Genomic DNA, 18,175 nt, shown 5'->3' with positions numbered 1-18,175 from the left:
CCGCACGCAGGGCACGCAGCGCGTGCCTAGCAACAGAAGCCCGGCAACGGCGCCACTGACGCCGCACGGCCGCAGGTACGTCACCGCGCCTGACACGTGACTGCGGCACGGGGCGGGGCCTGGCGCGGGGATAGACCCCAGTTTCCCCCGCTGCCTTTCTTCCGGTAGCCCCGAGTTGCTGTCCGGCCACTTCCTCTTTACTGCTGTCTTGCCACGGGACAGGAGCCTCCGCCCCCGGGGCCTCTGCGGCCATCCCCAAGCCGGGACCCCGTGGGCTTGCTCTAGCACCGCCGGCACCCCAGCTGTGGGGTCTGATCCGGAAGGTTCCTGATCTTGAGGCCCGTGTTCACGATGGGAGTGAGACGCAGCCCAGAAATCCTGACCGCACTTGGCGTGGGTGGTCCTCCCCTCCCCTGCTGCTGCCCAGCCCTCTGGAGGCTCTTATGTTAGCTGCAGGCCTCACAGGACCCTGAAGGCTCCCCGCCAGACCTGGGGGGTTCAGATACGACAGCAGGCATCCTGAAACCTGACCCCAATTCTGCGTGGCTGAGACCCCATCTCAGGGTCAGTTAAGTAACATCTCTGGGTCTTGAGAGCAGGTTTCGACACCTGACAATGATTACAGGGAGAGGAAGGGGGCGTGGGTGTCAGTGGGATCGGCTGGCATTTACAGACTTCTACGCAAAATGACCTGGCCCAGGACACAGGAAGGCAGCTAGGCAGGAGGCTAAGTGCCAGAGCTGGACAGAGCTTCAGCTGTGGGGAGACGAGACTACTGAGCAAGTCATGCCCGGCCTGGGGCCTGTACACAAGCGCACTTCCCCCGCTCATTCCCCACAGCCCACCGAGTCAGGGGCTCTCCAAAAGGCAGTTTCTCAACTTTATTAGCCTGGAGCTCCTCCCTGCCAGCCCCACAGGCTGGTCCCCGGGCACAGTGAGCAGGACTGAGGTCAGACAGTTTCAACCCCTGGCCCCCGGCAGCCTGGAACAGCTGGGCCAAAGGGTCAGCAGGGGCAAAAGTCCAAATGCTGGCACTTCAGGTGTGGCTGGCGCCTGGCCAGGCCCAGGGTGAAGCACAGCCTGCCGCAGCTGGTGGACAGGGCGCCGTGGTCCTCTCCTGGCAGAGGGTCCAGCGTGGGGCAGGGCCAGGCCCTGCACAAGACAGCCTTCCTTCCAAAGCTGTGACTAGGAACAGCTGGTGATCCTGGCCAGGAACTGCTGTGCCCACCACTCGTCCAGGTCAATGGGCACGAAGTCTGTGGAGAAACAGAAGGCTGGGCAGTGACACACCTTCCCAGCGGACCAGCGTGAGCTGGCCACAAGCCCCTCACCCAGATCCCAGCTGTAGCAGACGCTGGGAAGAGTGGATCAGGCTCCATTCCTCACCCCACCCCCTTGGGGCTAGAACCTGGCTGAGCCAGGTCAGGCGTGGAGGGCAGGGGGCGCTCCTTGAGGGTGGGGGAGGGCTCACTCTGCAGCCTGGGGTTGGGGGTCCTCTCCACGTACTGCACAGGCCTTGGCCCGCTCTCACCGGCCGGGCCACCACCCAGCTGCTGCTCCACTTGCTGCCAGGCTGTGGGGAGAGGACAGTTAGACTGAGCCAGGCCCCTGGCACCCTCCCACCCTAGTGGCTAGCCTGGATCCCTGCCCGGAGCTGGGAACGGGAACGGGCAGCCTGCTGGACGGTCACAGGACAGACAGGCCCAGAGCCCAGGTACGTCCCAGCCCTCCAGGGACTTCAAGTTCAGGTTACAGTGGGAAGGGGACCAGTGGGCTGGGCCACTCCCTCAGACCTCAGCGCTACCTTCTGACACAAATCGGACGTTCTCCTCGTGGGCCAGTGTGTAGGGCTCCTGGGTTCCCTCGAGGGATGGGGACGTGGCAGGCGGCCGGCGGCCATTCACCCGATTGAACACGAGCCTCGGCCCTGGACTGTGGGAAGGCAAGGAGACACTCAGCCACATTCCCAGGCCAGGTGCTACCTGGCAGAGCTCCCGGAGCAGTCGCAGGCCACCCCGCCCCACAGGCCAGGCCCACTCCAGGCACTTCCCTGAACCACAGGGCAGCTGTGGGCTGCAGCCGGTGGCCGAGGCCTTTCTCCTGCAGGCCTGCATCCCCAACAGCTCAGCTCACACCTACAGCCCCTGGCCCTGAGGCAGGTCTAAGTCTGCAGAGGGGCTCTGTGTCCCCAGATCTCCACAGAGCCCCATGCTCAAGGCACACAGACGGCCCCCGTGTGTCTCTCAGGAACCTCCACTGCCACCTGCCTCCCCCTCCCCACTGACGGGCCAGGCCTCCAGCAGCCCAGGTTCTGACCAGAGTAAACAGGTTTTTCGGCCCAACCCCGCCCCCAGGCACAGTTCTTGGTCACTCTCTCCCCCACAGAAGCCTCTTCATCTCAAGATGCCCCCAGGATGGAAGGAAGGACCCTAATGAGAGCAGGTGGACTTTGCCCTTCGCAGCTGCCCGGGCTCCAGAGACAGCTCCTGGTCTGGCGAGACAGTGCCAAGTGCTGAGTGGGCCATCCTGGGTGGGGAGGCTGACCGTGGCCCTGGTCCACCCCTGCAGCTTCCCGGCAGGGGCCATGCTCTTGCCCACAGGGCAGGAATGCTGAGTGAGGAGATGGCCCTGGGTGCTGGAGCCTGGCCTGGTGGGCATTCAATGTCCAGATGGCCACTGGGCCCACCCCAGCCAGCCGGGCCCAGGGCATGGATGGGCTGCCCTGGCTGGAGTCAGCTGGCCCAGCCCTGCACACATGAAGCCCAGGATAGGGCTGCGGAGGGAGCGGGGCCCACACCTACAGCAGGAGGTGGGAGCCGGGAGTCCTGGGCTGCACGTGCCACTCCGCCAGGCACTCGCGGTCCCGCCGGCCTGCTCGCCATCCTGGGCTCAGGTGCCCCACCGCCGCGCGGGGTTCCTCCTCAGTTGAGAGGGGCACTAAAATAAAGAGGAGCATCCTGAGGGGCACCAGTCCCGCCAGCTCCAGGCTGGCAGGTCAGGTGGCCACAGAAAACGTGGAGGGGCAGGGCTGCTCCCAGGCTTGAGCGATACCAACCAGAGGGCGTGGATGTCTGTCCTCAAGTGGGACAGCCCCTCGCTTGCCTGCTAACCTTACCCCTGCAAGGCCACAAACTCTAGGAAAACTCGGAGACTGAGCATCCAAGAAGGAAAAAAAGAATTGCAGTCAAGGGCTACGAACTGCCAAGTACTTAGAGGGTGCTTTCCCTGGTGGCTCAGTGGTAAAGAATCCGTCTGTAACGCAGGAGACCCAGGTTCAATCCCTGGGTCGGGAAGATCCCCTGGAGAAGTAAATGGCAACCCACTCCAGTATTCTTGCCTGGAGAGTCCAGTCCATGGGGCTCCAAGAATCAGACAGGACTTAGTGACTCAACCACCAGAGGGCCCCCTGGCTGGGGCTGAGAAGGGGCTCAGGCTGGCACCTGCCCGCCCCCTGCTGGCAGTTACGTAAGGCGGCTCCGTGGGCCCTCTGGAGGAAAGGGCACTGCTCCCCTGTGCACCTATGGTCGAGTCCGGTGCCACCCCCATCTCCACCCTCGTGCCAGAGCCCAGGGACACGGTCCACTGGCAGGCCCTGTCCACGGCAGCAGCAGCTCTGGACTCCCTGCTCAGGGCCTGCCAACTAGGGCCTCCTCTTCATCCCCTTCACTATCCTCCAACATAGACCACCCACCCATTTTCAGCCAAGGCTCAAGAAAGAAGTGACCTGTCCAGGGTCACACATGGTGAGCGGATGGCAGCATCAGAACTGTACGCGTGTCTGAGCCCGAAGCCCACAAGGCGGTGCAGCTCCCAAGCCTCCTCCCCTGCACAATCAGCAAGTCACAGGGTCCCCTTTCCTCTTTTCCCCCGACAGCAGGTCTTACTCTCTGGCGCAGAGGGAGAGAGCTCATCAGAGGCCCAGACTCACACAGCCTGTTCACCACCATGGGCAGCGCCCAGACCCAAGCCCAGTCAGGGGCAGACGCTTGGGGCACCCGTGGTGTGTCAGGCACAGAGCGCCCCAGTGGCTCAGACTCCTTCTTCCCTGGCAAGCCTGGCCGAGGGAGGGTGGACCGGAAGTCTGGGTGGAGTGATTTTGGTGGGCCCCCCCCCCCAAGAAGTTTCAGGAGCAAGGCTAGGGGTCCCCATGTGGGAGACCTGAAGGTGCTCTGGCCTCCCAGTGGGGGCTCGCCCCTGAGGCTGGGAGGGGAGCGGCTCAGGGAAGGGGTGACTTCAGAGGTTAGGGGGGACGGCACGACCAGCACAGTCTGCCTTCCTGCTGACCCCCTGCCAGACGGGGCTGCAGAGGCAGGGCGAGCACCAGCACCCCCGACCGGGACCTGGCAGGCTGCGGCCCCTTGTCTCTTCCATCTCTCCCAGCATCTGGACCCTGCACACACCGCATGCTTCCTCCCCCACTCCCCGGCAAAGGTGCATGGAGAAAGCACAAGCTTCTCCAGGTAAGAGAGTGGGAACTTCCTGCCTGGGTGTCAGGGCGGGGGGCGCAGGGCGGCCGACGACCAGGGCTGACGTCACAAGGCAGGGTCACAGCGCAGTGGGCCCTGGGACGCGCCCCCACGGCCGCACGCACCCCTCTCCCTGGAGGCGCTTGTGGTCCTCACAGGACCAGTCTCAGAGTGTCAACATGCTCCCAGCAGGAGGCTGCCCGAAAGGGCCTCAGCCTAGAAGGGTCTCACAGGCTACCCCCACCTGTGGCATCTCAGGCCGGCACTGAGGGGGAGGGCAGGTTGAGGGCGCGCAGCAACACAGCCCCCAGCTCTTACCAATCCGGAGGCCGTCTGTCCTCAACTAGAGAAGAAATCCCAAGCCCTGTCAGTGTCCCCCCACCCACCCACAGCCTGCAGGAGCCTCAGGCCTGTGTGGCCTGGACCAAGCCCTGGGCCCTGAGCCTGCAGAGAATAAGTAAGAAGTAAGACCAGAGAACAGACTCGAGCCGAAAAGTTACAGTTTCAGTCCCAGAGATGGAGGCGCTGACCTCCTGGGCACAGTGACTTGGAGACCACAGTGGTTGAACTGAGGCTCCCAGAAAAACTGCTGGTCAGGAAAAGCAGAAAAGCACCGGTGGGGGCTAGGGGAGAAGGCGGAGGAGAGCAGCGGCCTGGCAGGGCCCGAGGGAACCACGTGCACCTCTCCCCCGCTGCTCGGCCAGCACGGGGCTGGCAGCCTCCGGCGGCGGCCGCTCCCGCCCTCCAGGGCGATTCCGCGGTAGCTCCTCTCAAAGCGTGGCCTCCGCCGCCCAAGGTCGGCCCGGGCACCTGACTCAGCCGCCTGGAGCCCCTAAGATCCAGGAGCGGGTCGGCTTCCTCCCGACTCTGGGTGCGTGGGGCCCCAGGGCTCGGAGGAGTGTCACGCACCCCCGGCCCGGTTCCCTCCGACCCAGCCAGGTGCCAGGTGAGGCGGAAGCGCGGAGTTGCGGTCGCGAGCCTCAGGCGGGCCGGGTCGGCGGGCTCCGCCCCCTCCGCGCCCGCCGGGAGCATGTGGCCCGGGCTCCGCTAACCTTTCCCCAAGGTCACCCTCGCGGCCCCGCGAAGGCCGGCGGGGGAGGGGAGAGGAGGGCCGTGCGTCTCACCTCGACAGAGGCCAGGGGCCCGGCGGCTGTGCCCGCGGGTGCTGCGGGGTCGGCGCGGAATGCCGGCATTTCAGGAGCTCGCCGAGCCTGCTCTCCACCTGCTGCTGCGTGGGACCTGTGGGCACCGGGAGCGCGCGTCAGCCGCCGGCGCCGCGCCGGGGGCGGGCAGCGTATGCGGACCCCCGCCCGTCCCCTCCCTGCCTTGCCCGCCCCCGCCGCGCACCTGTGCGCCGTTGCGCGACCAGCTTGCTGGGTCCCTTGGTGATGGTGTACATGGTGCGGAGGGGCCGCAGCGCGCCCGCGCCCTCCGCGCCCTCCCCGCCCGCCGGCCCGCGGCCAGACCTCGCGCCCTCCGCCCGGCTGGCACTCTGCTGGCGGCGAGGGCGCGGCCCCTTTAACAGGCGGCCGGCGCCGCGGGGAGGGGGCGGGCCCGCCGCACACCCCCGGACCTTAAAGGGCCCGCGCCGAGGCTCGTGGCAGGGGTGGTGCTTGAGCCTTGGGGAAACTGGCGGGACCCCCTGGCGAGGTCTGAAGGCGGAGTTTAAGCAAGTTTCTCAGGGCCCGGGCCGCCGTCCGCCACTGGAGGAGGCTCGGGGGGCCACGGGCACCCAGACGTGGCGAGGCTCTGGCTCAGGCCCTCGTGGGGTCGGCGGTGGTGTCCCAGGAGCCGAGGAATTGACAGGTGCTGGGAATGATCTGTGTGGACTCTGGAAGCAAGGGTGTCCCCACGCACCGCACGTCGGAGACCCTCGGCCAAGGTGCCTGGGCCAGTGCTGCGGTTCACTCACACGCGACTGAGGGGTGTCAAAGATGAGAACAGCGGGTCGGCCCCCGGGTTTGGGCAGAGACATGACACCCTGGGAATCTCCCTTTCATCCTACGGAACAGGAGCTGGGTACCGACCGACTGCCATGTGTGCACCTGCAGACCCCAGGGAGGGGGAGGGAGGCCCTTTACCAATCCAGGAGCACCCTGGGTGCTGCGGGGTGCAGAAGGCAGGTGAAGGAGCCCAGCTCGCCTGTCATCCCGCGCAAGAGAAAGAGCACTTACTCCTCCACCCGCCGCAGGCACTGGGGTCAGGACGCAAGATCTACTGCAGTGATGTGCCTCAGGAGGAACCAGATATGCCTGCAGGGGAGGGTCTGGGGGCTGGGCCCTAGCCTGCCCACAGCTCCTTCCCGAGGGTGAGGTGGAGCTGCTCCCCCTCCCACAAGGCCTGTGACCTGAGAGGAGAGAGCATGCCCAGGGAGCCAGGGCATGAGCACACCCCCGACCCGCACCCCCGGCCACACTGGGCCCCCTTTCCACCCCTGGGGCCCATCCCCCCACCCCACCCCCACCCCCTAGCTGTGTCAAGGCCAGCATGATCCTGCATCATCTGTGCTGACGGCCCTGGTCTCTTCAGTGGCCTCGAGCACAGTGCTAACTCAAGCTGGGGAGACTTTGAAGGGTGAGGGGCCTGGGAGTGGGGAGGGTCTCTTCCAGAAGGCACATGCTCTGGGCAGGAGGAGCCAGGCCGTGGGCTGACACAGAGCTGAGAGCTCCTCCTCTCATGGGCAACCCCTCAGGCCAACATGGAGAGGACCCTGTTGATGGGCAGGCAGGCTTGGCCTTGATGGTGGGCAAGGCTGCTAGACCCTAATATCCCAGCCCTGCCCCTGGCCCTTGTCTGACGTCAAAGGTTGGGTCCAGAGCCCTTGGAAAGACTCCAGAATAAAGCCACAGAAGAGGAATGGTCCTGCCAGGTGAAAGGGGAGGGGGTGCAGGACAGGCTGGGGGTGGAGGGGGTGGTGAAGGAACCCCGAGGGCCCCCAAAGACACTGAGCTGGGGCAGCAGGCAGCCAGGGGGAAGAAGGCCAGCTTGTAGGGAGCAGGCAGCAAAGCCATGACACCTGTGTGCAGGAGGGCAGGGCCTATCTCCCCACCCCCACCGCCACCCAGGGGCCTTCCCAGACTCCCTGCTGCCAGAACTTAGCCTGAGCACCTGAGCCACCCTGACTTGGGGACAGAGCCAGGAGGCATGCAGAGGGCCCAGCCCAAGCCAGGAGAGTCAGGGTCCAGTCAGTCTGCGACCGTGAGCTCAGGTCGGTTCTCCAGTTGGGGTAGGAAGCCTGGCCAGTCTGGCCTCGCCTTGACTACACTGTCCATGACAGTGAGCAACCTGCTCAGCCCCCAGAGACAGAGTCTTGCAGCCGGCAAACATTTCCTATTGTCAGAGAGGCTGGGAACCCAGCCCAGAGTCAGTCACGGGCAGCTGAACAGGAGGCAGGAGCCTCACCCAGCAGCCAGCCACAAGCCCAGAAACGCCTGGAGCCACACAGAGAACGTGGGCGTCGTAGCAAGGAGCGACCTTTACCTTATTGACTCCAGTTAACCCTAATGAAGACATTAGGGTTTTTCTCTTCTTTGCTGTTGTTCAGTCACTGAATTGTGTCTGATTCTTTGCAACCCCATGGACTGTAGCCCATCAGGCTCCTCTGTCCCTGGGGTTCTCCAGGCAAGAATACTGGAGTGGGATGCCATGCCCTCCTCCAGGGGTTCTTCCCAACCCAGAGATAAAACCCATGTCTCCTGCATTGGCAGGTAGATTCTTTACCACTGAGCTGCTGGGGAAGCCCTTCTCTTCTGTGTGTTAGTCGCTCTGTCATGTCCAACTCTTTGTGGCCCCATGGACTATAGCCTGCCAGGCCCCTGTCCATGAAATTCTTCAGGCAAGAATATTGAGTGGGTTGCCAGTTCCTGCTCCAGACTTTCTCTTCTAAAAGGCTCTAAACGTGATACGGAAATTTCATATTAGAGGAGAAAGTTTAAGTTTTCAGCCATCCTTAGTCATTTTGCAGATCTGAAGTTCATGCCCTCACCAACCCAAACTGGAGGATGGGCTTCTGCCAACAAAGTGTGGTCAGTAGCCCCAGGAAAAGCTCTGGCAGGATGCTCCCATACCTGCCACCAAGTGTCCAGGGACTGCCCATCCCTTTTTGTTTGCTTGTTTGGCTACAGCTTGTAGGATCTTAGTTTCTTAATCGGAGATTGAGCCCGGGTCCTGGGAGTGAGAGCGCCGAGTCCTAACCACTGGACGGCCAGGGGGTTCCCAGGGCTTGCCCATCCCCACACCCAAGTACAATGAGCTGAACAGTGGCCCCTCAAAGAAACACCACCTGGAACCTCAGAAAATGACCTTGTTTAGAATAATGGTCTTTGCCGATATAATTAAAGCAAGGGATTTGAGATAAGGTCATCCCAGATTAGAAAGGGCCCTAAAATCCAGTGAAGCCTGTCCTTGGGAAAGGAGAGGGTCATATCCTCCCATTGTGTGAAAATGGTATAAATCCTAATTATGTTGAATTGGTTCATAGTGCTTTTCAGGTCTACTCTATCCTTCTACTTGTCTATTCAGCCTATTAAATTTTAAAATTCTATTAATTTCTAAGAGTTTGATATTGAAACTCCAACTAAAAATTTTACTTTATCTACTTAAGAAAATAATTGTCATATATAGTGGAACTTTATGTAACTTTATACTTTCTAAGTATCCTGTAAATGTGTTATCATACTTTCATAACCTAAAAAAGAAAAAAATTTTTTAAATAAAGACAAAAAGGAGAGGGATATTAGGACACAGAGAGACCCAGAGGAGAGATGGCAGGGAGGTGGCCACAAGCCCGGGAGCGCCTGGAGACACAGAGAGAGAAGGAAGCTGTGCTGACTAAAGCGCTTCCGGTAGGGCCGTTGGGCAGCCGACATCTTTATTCTGGACTTCTGGCCTGCAGAACTGTGAGAAAGGAAACTGTTGTTTAGAGCCACCACACTTTGGAGTAATTTGTCACTGTAGCTCTGGAAAATCAATGTACTGAGGGAATCAGTAGTGGGCGAGCACCCTGGGTACACATTGCAGGGCTCCGGAGGGAGCTCAGCAGGTGGCAGGCACCTGGGCCTGGACCCCAGGAAGGAAGCTGGACGCTGCTGTTGGCTCTGGACATCATGAGGCAGCAGGAGTAGCCGAGAGAGCCCTTCTGGCTCCAACAGTAACCCTCAGGACACAACCTCAGGAGGTAGCACTGAGCACAGGCCCAGGCGTGGGACGTTTCCAGGGGTCCCATGTTCAGCAGCTCCTGGGGGCTTCAGAGTCTGACTTACATCCAGGACTTTATGGAAAGTGTTCGCACGTTCACACACACGCACACTCACACAGTCCCAGGTGCTCCCATGCATGCATTCACACACGCATGTGCACTCATACTGCAGCAAAGCCCACTGCTCTGCTCTGTCCACTGTCTCTGCCTCTGCCCCAGGCTCTGAGGGTGCCGAGTGTGGAGGGAGGGCAGGTGTCAGTCAGTCACACAGAATCCAGCCCACAGGGATGAACGGCAGGCAGAGAGCAACTTGAGGTCAAGAGCTGTTAAATGGAAGACCTTGCTGGGCATGTGGGCAGCACATACAACATGAAGGCTTGCTCCCTCCTACAGACGCATCTCTGACTCTTTGGATCCCAACTGGGTATCCTGCAATCTAAGTGGATTCTAACTCCACCCACCCATTGTCCACACAGATCCACAGGCTCAGGGCTCAGTCCCACAACACAACAGGCAAGAATACTGGAGTGGGTTGCCATCCCCTTTCCAGGGGATCTTCCTGACCCAGGGATCAAATCAGTGTCTCCTGCAGCTCCTGCATTACAGGTGGATTTGTGACTGACCAGCTGTAAATCAGGGTCCTGTAACTTGCCAGAATGACTCACAGAACTCAGGGGAGCATTTTGCTTACCTTATTGGTTTGCCACAAAGGACACAACTTGGGAACAGATGCAGGAGATGCCCAGGGAAGGTGTGGGAAGTGGTGCAGAGCCCCACACTCTCCCCGGGAGCCACCCTCCCAGCCCTCCACGTTCACAAGCTGGAAGCTCCCTGACCCCCTCCATTTGGGGTTTGAGTGGAGGTCCATCACATTGGTAGGACTGGTTAATAATGGAGATTAGCTGCATCTCCAGCCCCCTATCCCAGGCAGGAGGTCAGAGGTCAGGAGTGGGGCTGGTTTCCCCTGGCAACCAGCCCCCCCCTGCCCCTCCTCCTGACTTGTCACCTGTCTGGTGTGAACCCAGGTGAGATTGAAAGGGGCTTGTTATGCATAACAGATGCTCCTCTCACCCCTTCCTTCAGGAAATCCCAGGGTTTTAAGAGTTCTATTCAGAAATCAGGATGCAGACCAAATATACATTTCCTTCTTTTTTTTTTTAAGTTTCTTTGGCTGCTCTGTGTCTGGGTGTTTGTTGCCGCACAGAGGATCTTTGATATTCATTGCAGCATGCAGGCTCTTTAGATGTGGCATGTGAGATCTAGTTCGTTGACCAGGGATGATGGCTCAGCGGTAAAGAATCTGCCTCCTGAGTGCAGGAGACAGGTTCAGTCCCTGGGTTAGGAAGATCCCCTGGAGGAGAGCATGGCAACCCACTCCAGTATTCTTGCCTGGAGAATCCCATGGACAGAGGAGCCTGGCCAGGCTACCGTCCATGGGGTCGCAAAGAGTTGACTCGGCGACTAACACTTTCTTTCCCATTGGGAGTGAGGAGTCTCAGCCACTGGACTATCGAAGACGTCCCTCTATTGTTTATTGTATGAGAACAGCGCAGGGCAGCCCAGGGAAGCCAGGGAGCTTTGTGCCTCTTGAGTGGGCGAGGAGGCTGAGGGGCCTGGGTGGAGAGGCCCCAACTAGCCACTGATCATCACAGGTGGGGGCAGAGATTCACACTGAGGGACACCTCTTGTCCACCTGGAGACGCAGAAAATACCCAACAAACCAGGCGTGCGTGCGTTGCTCAGTTGTGTCCCTCCCCCACTGTCCGTGGAATTTTCCAGGCAAGAATCCTGGGTTGCCATTTCCTACTCCAGGAGATCTATCCTAACTCAGGAATTGACCCCATGTCTCTTGCATCTCTTGCATTGACAATGCTGATTCTTTACCACTGGCATCACCTGGGAAGCCCCAGCAAACCAGGACTTGAGGCAAAAGTGAGTCAGGTAACAAAAGCTTATGAAATGAGAAAGTCGGCTAAGAAAAAAGTGTGGTAACACTGAATGCTAAAGGGGTTGTCTGGAGGCCGGCCCACTGAAACTTTTCTAGGGGCCTTGTATTCACATTGGCCAGCTCTACACCACCTCTTGTCCCTAAGAGGCAAGGCTGTCCTCCCCATCTGATGGCATTCATACTGTAGTCTCTGGTCCCACTCTGCATGGCCCCGAGAGAGCACCCCCAGACTAAAGCCCGGTCAGCGCCATTCGCAGAGCTTTTTGTCAGAGCGACCCTGGGTGTGTGTGTGTGTGTGTGTTGGGGCCGGGAGGCGGGGGGTGGGGGGGCTGGAGGGGGGTGGCAGGGAGCGTCTCGCGCAAGAAAAATCGCCCAGCAAAGGAGATAAGCTAGACCTGAGTGTTGAGCGCCGCCTCACGCCTGCTAAGAGGGCTCTTTCCGAGACACGGGCCCCGAGACAACCAGGGAAGAGCGGTAGAACACACAAACCGGCCCCCGACGAGACTCAGAGGTCACCGACCCCTTAACACCCGTGAACCCTGGGTTTGCACTGCTTATCGCAGGGCCACAGAGACGCCCTGAGCAGTACAGGCTCGTCTCCGCAGGCAGCCCGCCCCTCCGGGGGCCGCGCCCGGTCCACCGCAGGGAGCTCCGCCCCGCTTCCCCGCCCACCACAGGGAGCTCCGCCCCGCGGCCCCGCTCAGACGAGAGCCCAGTCAAACCACGAAGGCCCTCCCATGGCCCAGTACCCACAATTTCCGGAATGCCGCGGTTGCTATGGTTTCCCCGGCGTCAGTTCGAATCCAGTCGGCCAGAAACCGCATCCCTCATCGCCGCTCCTTCCCCTGGAGTGCTGGGTGCCCGAGAGACTCGGCGGGACCACCGCCTTCCCGCTCCCCGCCCCTCAAGTCCATTGCTTCCAGCCCTGCAGCTCGCTCCGCAGCGACGCCTGCGCTCTGACGGCTCCGCCCGGGGCTGGGCGGCGGGGCTTGCGTCACAATCTCCTAAGTCTCGCGGACACACTTACTGCCAACCGCGCCGCTGGTGTAGTGGTATCATGCAAGATTCCCATTCTTGCGACCCGGGTTCGATTCCCGGGCGGCGCAGGTTAGGACATATATTTTTTTCCCTCTCAGCCCCCAAAACCCCCGAGGGATTTAATTAAAAAAAAAAAAAAAAAGCCAGACAAGGTGAAGGAATCCATTCCAGTGCGACAAGAATGAGACAATTTCGGAGTAACAAGCACTATGAAAAAGTGCTAGGACAGCCACGGGCACCGGGGTGCTGAGCCAATGGACGCCTGTAAACTAACGACCCAAGCTTGCCTCCCGGTTCCTGTCCAGAGGTGGCGGCTCGCAGCGCGCCTCCCGGGACTGCGGTGCCTTTACGGCGCGGCGCGTGTCCTAATGGGAATTGTAGTCCGTGGAGGGGAAAGGCCAATTGCAACACGGCCAGGCCACAGCCCCCGCCCTCTCGCAGTGACTACCACTCCCGACGGGCCCCGCGGCTTCAGACTACCACTCCCGAAGGGCCCCGCGGTGCTTGACTTCCGCCCCCGACGCTTCCGACTGTGCCAAACTCGCGAAGGCGCTCTCCGCGGGGGACTGGGAAAATGCTGGTTGCGGAGGCCGCCGAGCGGAACAAGGAGCCCATCTTGCAGGTGTTGCGGCAGTACTTGGACTCGGCCCAGCGCGGCGTCCGCGTGCTGGAAGTGGCCTCGGGCTCGGGCCAGCACATAGCCCACTTCGCGCGAGCCTTTCCCCATGCGGAGTGGCAGCCGTCCGACGTGGACCAGCGCTGCCTGGACAGGTGCGGCGGGAAGGTGGGACCCTGCGGGTGAAAGTGGGCCCCGTCCCGTTGCCCTGGATCCCTCCGCTATTGTGGTTCCTCTAAGCTTCCTCCAAGCAGGATTGCAGGGGCTCAGAAAAGGCTGCACAGGCCACCCCCACCACGGGCTGTCCTCCCGCAGCATCTTGGCCACCACTCAGGCCCACGGGCTGCCCAACGTGAAGGCCCCGATGTATCTGGACGTGACCTGGGATTGGAAGCAGTGGGGCGGGATCTTGCCGCAGTCGCTGGACCTGCTGGTCTGCATCAACATGAGCCACATCAGCCCCCTGAGTTGCACCGAGGTCTGTGGGAGCGTGGGCGAGCCACCCAGGGGCCACCCACCAGCGCCATGTGGCACTCTTTTTCCTGCACTGGGAGGGAGCAGAATGCCCGATCTGCCCTGTATCAGTGATGGGGACTCAGGCCAGGGAGGTCCCAGGAAAGCTCCTCACTGCTGTCCTGCCTCCCCGCTCCGCAGGGCCTGTTCAGAGCAGCAGGACACCTGCTCAAACCCAAGGCTGTGCTCATCACCTATGGGGTGAGTGCTCCTGCCTGAGATGGGCCTCCCCAGGCAGGCGGCCTTGGCTGTCCTGGCTTTTCTGGACTGCCTTCTCGTCTTGGTATTTTCAGTTGCCTTTCCCTCCAGCTTCCTATCAGCACTGAAGCACACCCAAGCCCTCTGCTCTCCAGCACTCCCCCGTCACTTGCCCTTGCTCAGCACTGTCCTCTGCTGTCCCCTGTCTGGGGATCATCGAGGGGTGGGTCCTTTCCATTCTGTGGGTGCCATCCTGCAAGTGTGCACAGTGCTTGGCTGCGGACGGCTGAGCCTGTGGACAGTGGGCAGAATCGTGTCTCCCGTCTCCACAGGCCTATGCCATCAATGGGAAGATTTCTCCCCAAAGTAACGTGGATTTTGACCTGACTCTCAGATGCAGGTCAGAGCTCGGAGGGTAGGGGGCTTGGCTGGGGGGCAGGTGGATCAAGTGACCCCCAGGCCACGACCCTGCCACTTCCCCTCATGCAGGAACCCCGAATGGGGGCTGCGGGACACCTCCCTTCTCAAGGACCTGGGCCAGGCCAGTGGCCTGCTCCTGGAGAGGATGGTAGGTAGAGAGGGCTGTGGTCATGGGCAGCCTCCCTGGGGACCAAGAGCAGCTTCTCCAGCCCAAGTATCTCCCCCAGGTGGACATGCCAGCCAACAACAAGTGCCTGATTTTCCGGAAACAGTAACTCCCTCTTCTGCGATGCCTGTGTCCCTGGACAAAGCCCCTGCCACCCTGGGCCAGACTGCGGGGCGTGGCCCTGCCCAGACTGGGGATTTGTGACCAGTGGCCACAGGGCTGCTGAGAACCTGAGAATAAAGTGTTTCCTGCTGCCCCACTGCTGGTATCTCCCATGTCATCTCCTGGGAGCACCCCTGCAGGGTGCCTGTGGGCTGTCTCTGTCTCTGAGGTTTCCATACTGGGCACAGGAGGGGTCTGGCCTGTGGGTCAGGACTCGCAGGCATCTTGGACTCTGCTGCTCCCCTCGGGCAGTGAGGGGATGGAGGGATAAAGGCCCCTGGAATGCTGAGGCAGGACCGAGCTGACTGCCTGGTCCTCTTGCCAGGGGGAGGTGGCATCCACCTCCCAGGCTGGTCCTCCCTCCTCATCTCAGAGCAGAGCCACGTGCGCATGCAAGGGCCAGGCCCCCAGCACCCACAGGCTGTGAGGTCCAGGACTTTTATTCAGGCAGAGGGTGGGAGTGTGGGGAGGGCGGGGCCTAGCGGGAAGCTGGGGCTGTGGGTTGGTGGGCAGGCTAGTCCTGGAAGCGGTTGAGCAGCTCGCAGGCCTTCCTCTCTAGCAGCTCAGAGATCTTCTTGACGCGCTTCTCGCTGGCGGCGCGCACATAGCTACCCGCATCCAGCATGGCTACGCCGTCGCGCACCTCGCCCATGATGACCAGCGGGCCGTCGCCGGCCGTCACGTTTGGGCAGGGACAGGCTCGGTCCACACCGATCAGCGTCACCTCCAGGTACTTGGTGCCCAGGAGCCTGAGGCCCATCTTGTCATCCTTGAGCACTTCGTCCAGCGCCACGCGTGCAATGCCGCCGCCCCCCGCCTCGGGCTCCTCCAGCACCTCGGTGAGCCGCCCCACGATGGCGAAGTCGCTGCGGCACAGGCTGAGCGCAAGCTTGCTGCGGAGCCGGCAGGCCCGGCAGGGCGGCGTGCGCGGCACCGGGCAGGCGTGCTCGCAGCTCTCGCGGCTCTCGAAGTTGTTGCCGTTGCCCTCGCAGCCACTGTACTCAAAGGGGTGGCAGTGCTGCAGCAGCGGGCTGTAGGCCCAGCGCGGCTCCCAGCCCTGGCAGGGGCCCTGTACGGCCGGCAGCGCACAGGCATCCCCAGGGTCACGGGCGCACGCCTGCTGGCACGCCTCATAGGTCTCGAAGCCCTGGGCGCCCCCAGCACAGCTGCCCACGGGGAAGGTCATGCAGCCGCGCCGCTGCGGGTCAAAGTGCCAGAGGACCCGGCCGGACGGGGGGCCAACACAGGCCTGCGTGCTGGGCAGGCACTGGGCGGGGGCGTTGGCCGCCTCGTGGGCCCCAGCCCCGGCTGGATCCCGCTGGACCACGGACAGCGGGAAGTCAGCCCGCAGCAGCCCGGCGGCGTTGCGCGCCGTGCACGTGTAGAGGCCGGCATCCTCTGGCCGGGCGTTGTAAAGCACCAGCTGCCCGATGCTGGTGACCACCACGTTGCCGTACATCTGGTCTGGCCGCATGATCAGGTTCTCCCGCTGGTCACTCTGCTTCTCCCAGGTCACGGCAGGGGGCGGGCGGCCGCTGACGTCGCAGTGGAGGCTGGCCGTGCCCCCCACATATACTGCCTGAGGGGAGGGGCTGCTGTAGAGGGCGGGCGGCACTGGGGCATCCCCGGGCGTGGGGCGGGCGGTAGTCTCGGGGGGCCTGGGGCTGCTGGGTGGCCAGCTGAGGACGTGCTTGCAGGGCACGACGCGCAGGCGCAGGCCACGCAGGCAGGCCTCAGCATCCATGTAGCAGCGGTTGTAGTAGGTGAGGCCATCCGAGGCGCAGGTGAAGCTGGGCTCCTTCTCACAGCGGTCCCGGCAGCGGCACACTGGCTGCCCATCCCAGATGTCGCAGTCAGAGCCCTGCTGTGCGCACACGAAGCCCTCACACGAGGCCGCCAGCCTGGATGCAGCCGGGCCGCCGTCAGGGAAGCGGGCGGCCACACAGCTTTGCAGCCCACACACGTTGGTACAGCACTTCTCAGTGGCCGCGCAGTCCTGGGGAGTGGGGGGCACGGCTCAGCAGGCACCTGAACGCTCCTTCCCGCCCAGCCCCAGCATGCCCAGCTTGGGCGGGGAAGGCCTGCTGCCCCTCCTTGCGTCAGTGTCCCCTCTGGAGCCGAGCAGGTTGGCTTTCCATCTGGGGGTGAGCCACAACTGCCAGCAGCCCCTCACAGGTCACCTTGCTGAACCTCACTACGCCCCCAGACAATTGGCCCCCAAAGCAGGTGGTGGTACTCCTATGGTACAGACGAGGACACGAAGGCCTGGGGAGGACGTAGTGTCCTGAAGGCCGCAGCACTGCTGCAGGGTCGGGCCGTAAGGACACAGCACATTCAAACAGGGCCCTGGCCTCTGCCTCGTTGGGCCCGAGAACGTCTAGTTTCAGGGTGGCGGTGGGCAGGTCTGGGGACAGAAATGAAAGTCGCTCTGTCGTGTACGACTCTTTGCGGTCCCATGGACTATACCACCCGTGAATTTCTCCAGGCCTCAATGCTGCCGTGGGTAGCCATTCCCTTCTCCAGGAGATCTTCCCAACCCAGGGAATCAAACCCAGGTCTCCCACATTGCAGGCAGACTCTTTACCAGCTGAGCCACCAGGGAAGCCCATTCAATCTTCAGACACATGGAGGCAGCATCTGGGGGTGTCTATCCCCAGGGCCCCTCAACATGGAGCACAGTGCGAAGAGTGGGGAGCCCCAAGAGAAAATGACCTCCAGGATCAAGGGTGGCTGGGTCCTCTCTGCAGTGCAGGCAAGGCCTGGGGGAGGGGTGAGATCTGGGCTCCTCCAGCACCGACCAACCAGACCATGACACCCTGGCCCCTCCAGGAGCTGGTCTCCCCCGCAGCCGGGCTGGGGGGGACTGCCTGTGCTCACCTGATCCCCGACGCACTCTCGCTCACAGGTGCTCTGCGCGTCCACCCACAGGTTGGGGCTGAGCTGGTTGGGGCACACCCCCGGGTGGCCCCCAGGGCCAGGCGGCAGGCTGGCCCCCGCAGTCAGCCCAGCCAGGAGCAACAGCAGCCGGAGTGGCCTCAGGGCCGGCATGAGGACCGCGGGACCACAAGGTGGGGGGTGTGGCCACTAGCCCCTCCTCAGACCCCGCAAGCCCCGAGCCCTGCAGGCATCCACCCTCCCAGACCTGTGATTGGTGCCCCTGCTTTCTGCCCCGGGCTCCCCTGTACCCCAAGGTTGGAGCCCACAGCGGACGCTGGCCTCAGACCGAGTAGAGCGGAGTCTGTGCATGTGGCACCGGCCCCTCCCCCGCCTGGCCCCTCTGGTCAGCTCAGGGCAGGGGGCGGGGAGACGAGGAAGGCTGGGGAGGGGCCAGCGCCCAGGAGCACAGAGACACTGGCCACGAGGGTCACCAAGGGGCGGAGAAGGGCGGCTCTGGACAGAGAGGGGAGGGGGCACTGCTGTAACCGGAGCCCCTCCCCCCTCCAGGCCCTGG

The 18,175-nt window shown here is 62.2% G+C and overlaps 3 protein-coding genes and 1 non-coding gene across 9 annotated transcripts; 2 read left to right on the top strand and 2 right to left on the bottom strand.

The window, feature by feature from the left end:
* Positions 1 to 866: 866 nt before the first annotated feature.
* MCRIP2 (MAPK regulated corepressor interacting protein 2) lies at positions 867 to 12,576 on the bottom strand. 3 transcript variants are annotated; one of them, XM_024985051.2, is made up of 6 exons: positions 5,814 to 5,964; positions 5,591 to 5,705; positions 2,802 to 2,957; positions 1,805 to 1,932; positions 1,472 to 1,573; positions 867 to 1,256 (listed from the first exon to the last, which is right to left on the bottom strand). In XM_024985051.2, exons 1-6 carry the CDS (start codon positions 5,863 to 5,865, stop codon positions 1,186 to 1,188), a joined length of 624 nt encoding a protein of 207 aa, XP_024840819.1. In that variant the 5' UTR covers positions 5,866 to 5,964; the 3' UTR covers positions 867 to 1,185. The 3 variants fall into 3 exon arrangements, with proteins under 3 accessions (XP_024840819.1, XP_059737422.1, NP_001072979.1); XM_059881439.1 differs by lacking the exons at positions 5,591 to 5,705; positions 5,814 to 5,964 and adding an exon at positions 12,365 to 12,576; NM_001079511.2 differs by lacking the exon at positions 2,802 to 2,957 and having other exon boundaries at positions 868 to 1,256; positions 5,814 to 5,960.
* Positions 12,577 to 12,646: 70 nt separating this feature from the next.
* Positions 12,647 to 12,717, top strand: TRNAG-CCC (transfer RNA glycine (anticodon CCC)). Its single transcript has one exon. It is a non-coding gene; the product is annotated as a tRNA-Gly (tRNA).
* Positions 12,718 to 13,042: 325 nt separating this feature from the next.
* METTL26 (methyltransferase like 26) lies at positions 13,043 to 14,822 on the top strand. 4 transcript variants are annotated; one of them, NM_001038106.2, is made up of 6 exons: positions 13,043 to 13,420; positions 13,581 to 13,743; positions 13,920 to 13,979; positions 14,309 to 14,376; positions 14,466 to 14,544; positions 14,624 to 14,822. In NM_001038106.2, the coding sequence occupies exons 1-6, from the start codon at positions 13,224 to 13,226 to the stop codon at positions 14,669 to 14,671; spliced, it is 615 nt and encodes a 204-aa protein (NP_001033195.1). In that variant the 5' UTR covers positions 13,043 to 13,223; the 3' UTR covers positions 14,672 to 14,822. The 4 variants fall into 4 exon arrangements, with proteins under 4 accessions (NP_001033195.1, XP_015315669.1, XP_005224495.1 ...); XM_015460183.2 differs by having other exon boundaries at positions 13,156 to 13,420; positions 13,520 to 13,743; positions 14,624 to 14,821; XM_005224438.5 differs by having other exon boundaries at positions 13,156 to 13,420; positions 13,506 to 13,743; positions 14,624 to 14,821.
* A 326-nt stretch (positions 14,823 to 15,148) lies between these two features.
* On the bottom strand, positions 15,149 to 17,772 carry WFIKKN1 (WAP, follistatin/kazal, immunoglobulin, kunitz and netrin domain containing 1). Its single transcript, NM_001205796.1, has 2 exons — positions 17,602 to 17,772; positions 15,149 to 16,720 (listed from the first exon to the last, which is right to left on the bottom strand). Exons 1-2 carry the CDS (start codon positions 17,770 to 17,772, stop codon positions 15,239 to 15,241), a joined length of 1,653 nt encoding a protein of 550 aa, NP_001192725.1. The 3' UTR covers positions 15,149 to 15,238.
* Between the last annotated feature and the right edge of the window lie 403 nt (positions 17,773 to 18,175).

This window comes from Bos taurus, chromosome 25 (assembly GCF_002263795.3).
Source record: "Bos taurus isolate L1 Dominette 01449 registration number 42190680 breed Hereford chromosome 25, ARS-UCD2.0, whole genome shotgun sequence".
In the NCBI taxonomy this organism is placed as follows: domain Eukaryota; kingdom Metazoa; phylum Chordata; class Mammalia; order Artiodactyla; family Bovidae; genus Bos; species Bos taurus.
This window is presented reverse-complemented; position numbering and strand designations above follow the sequence as displayed.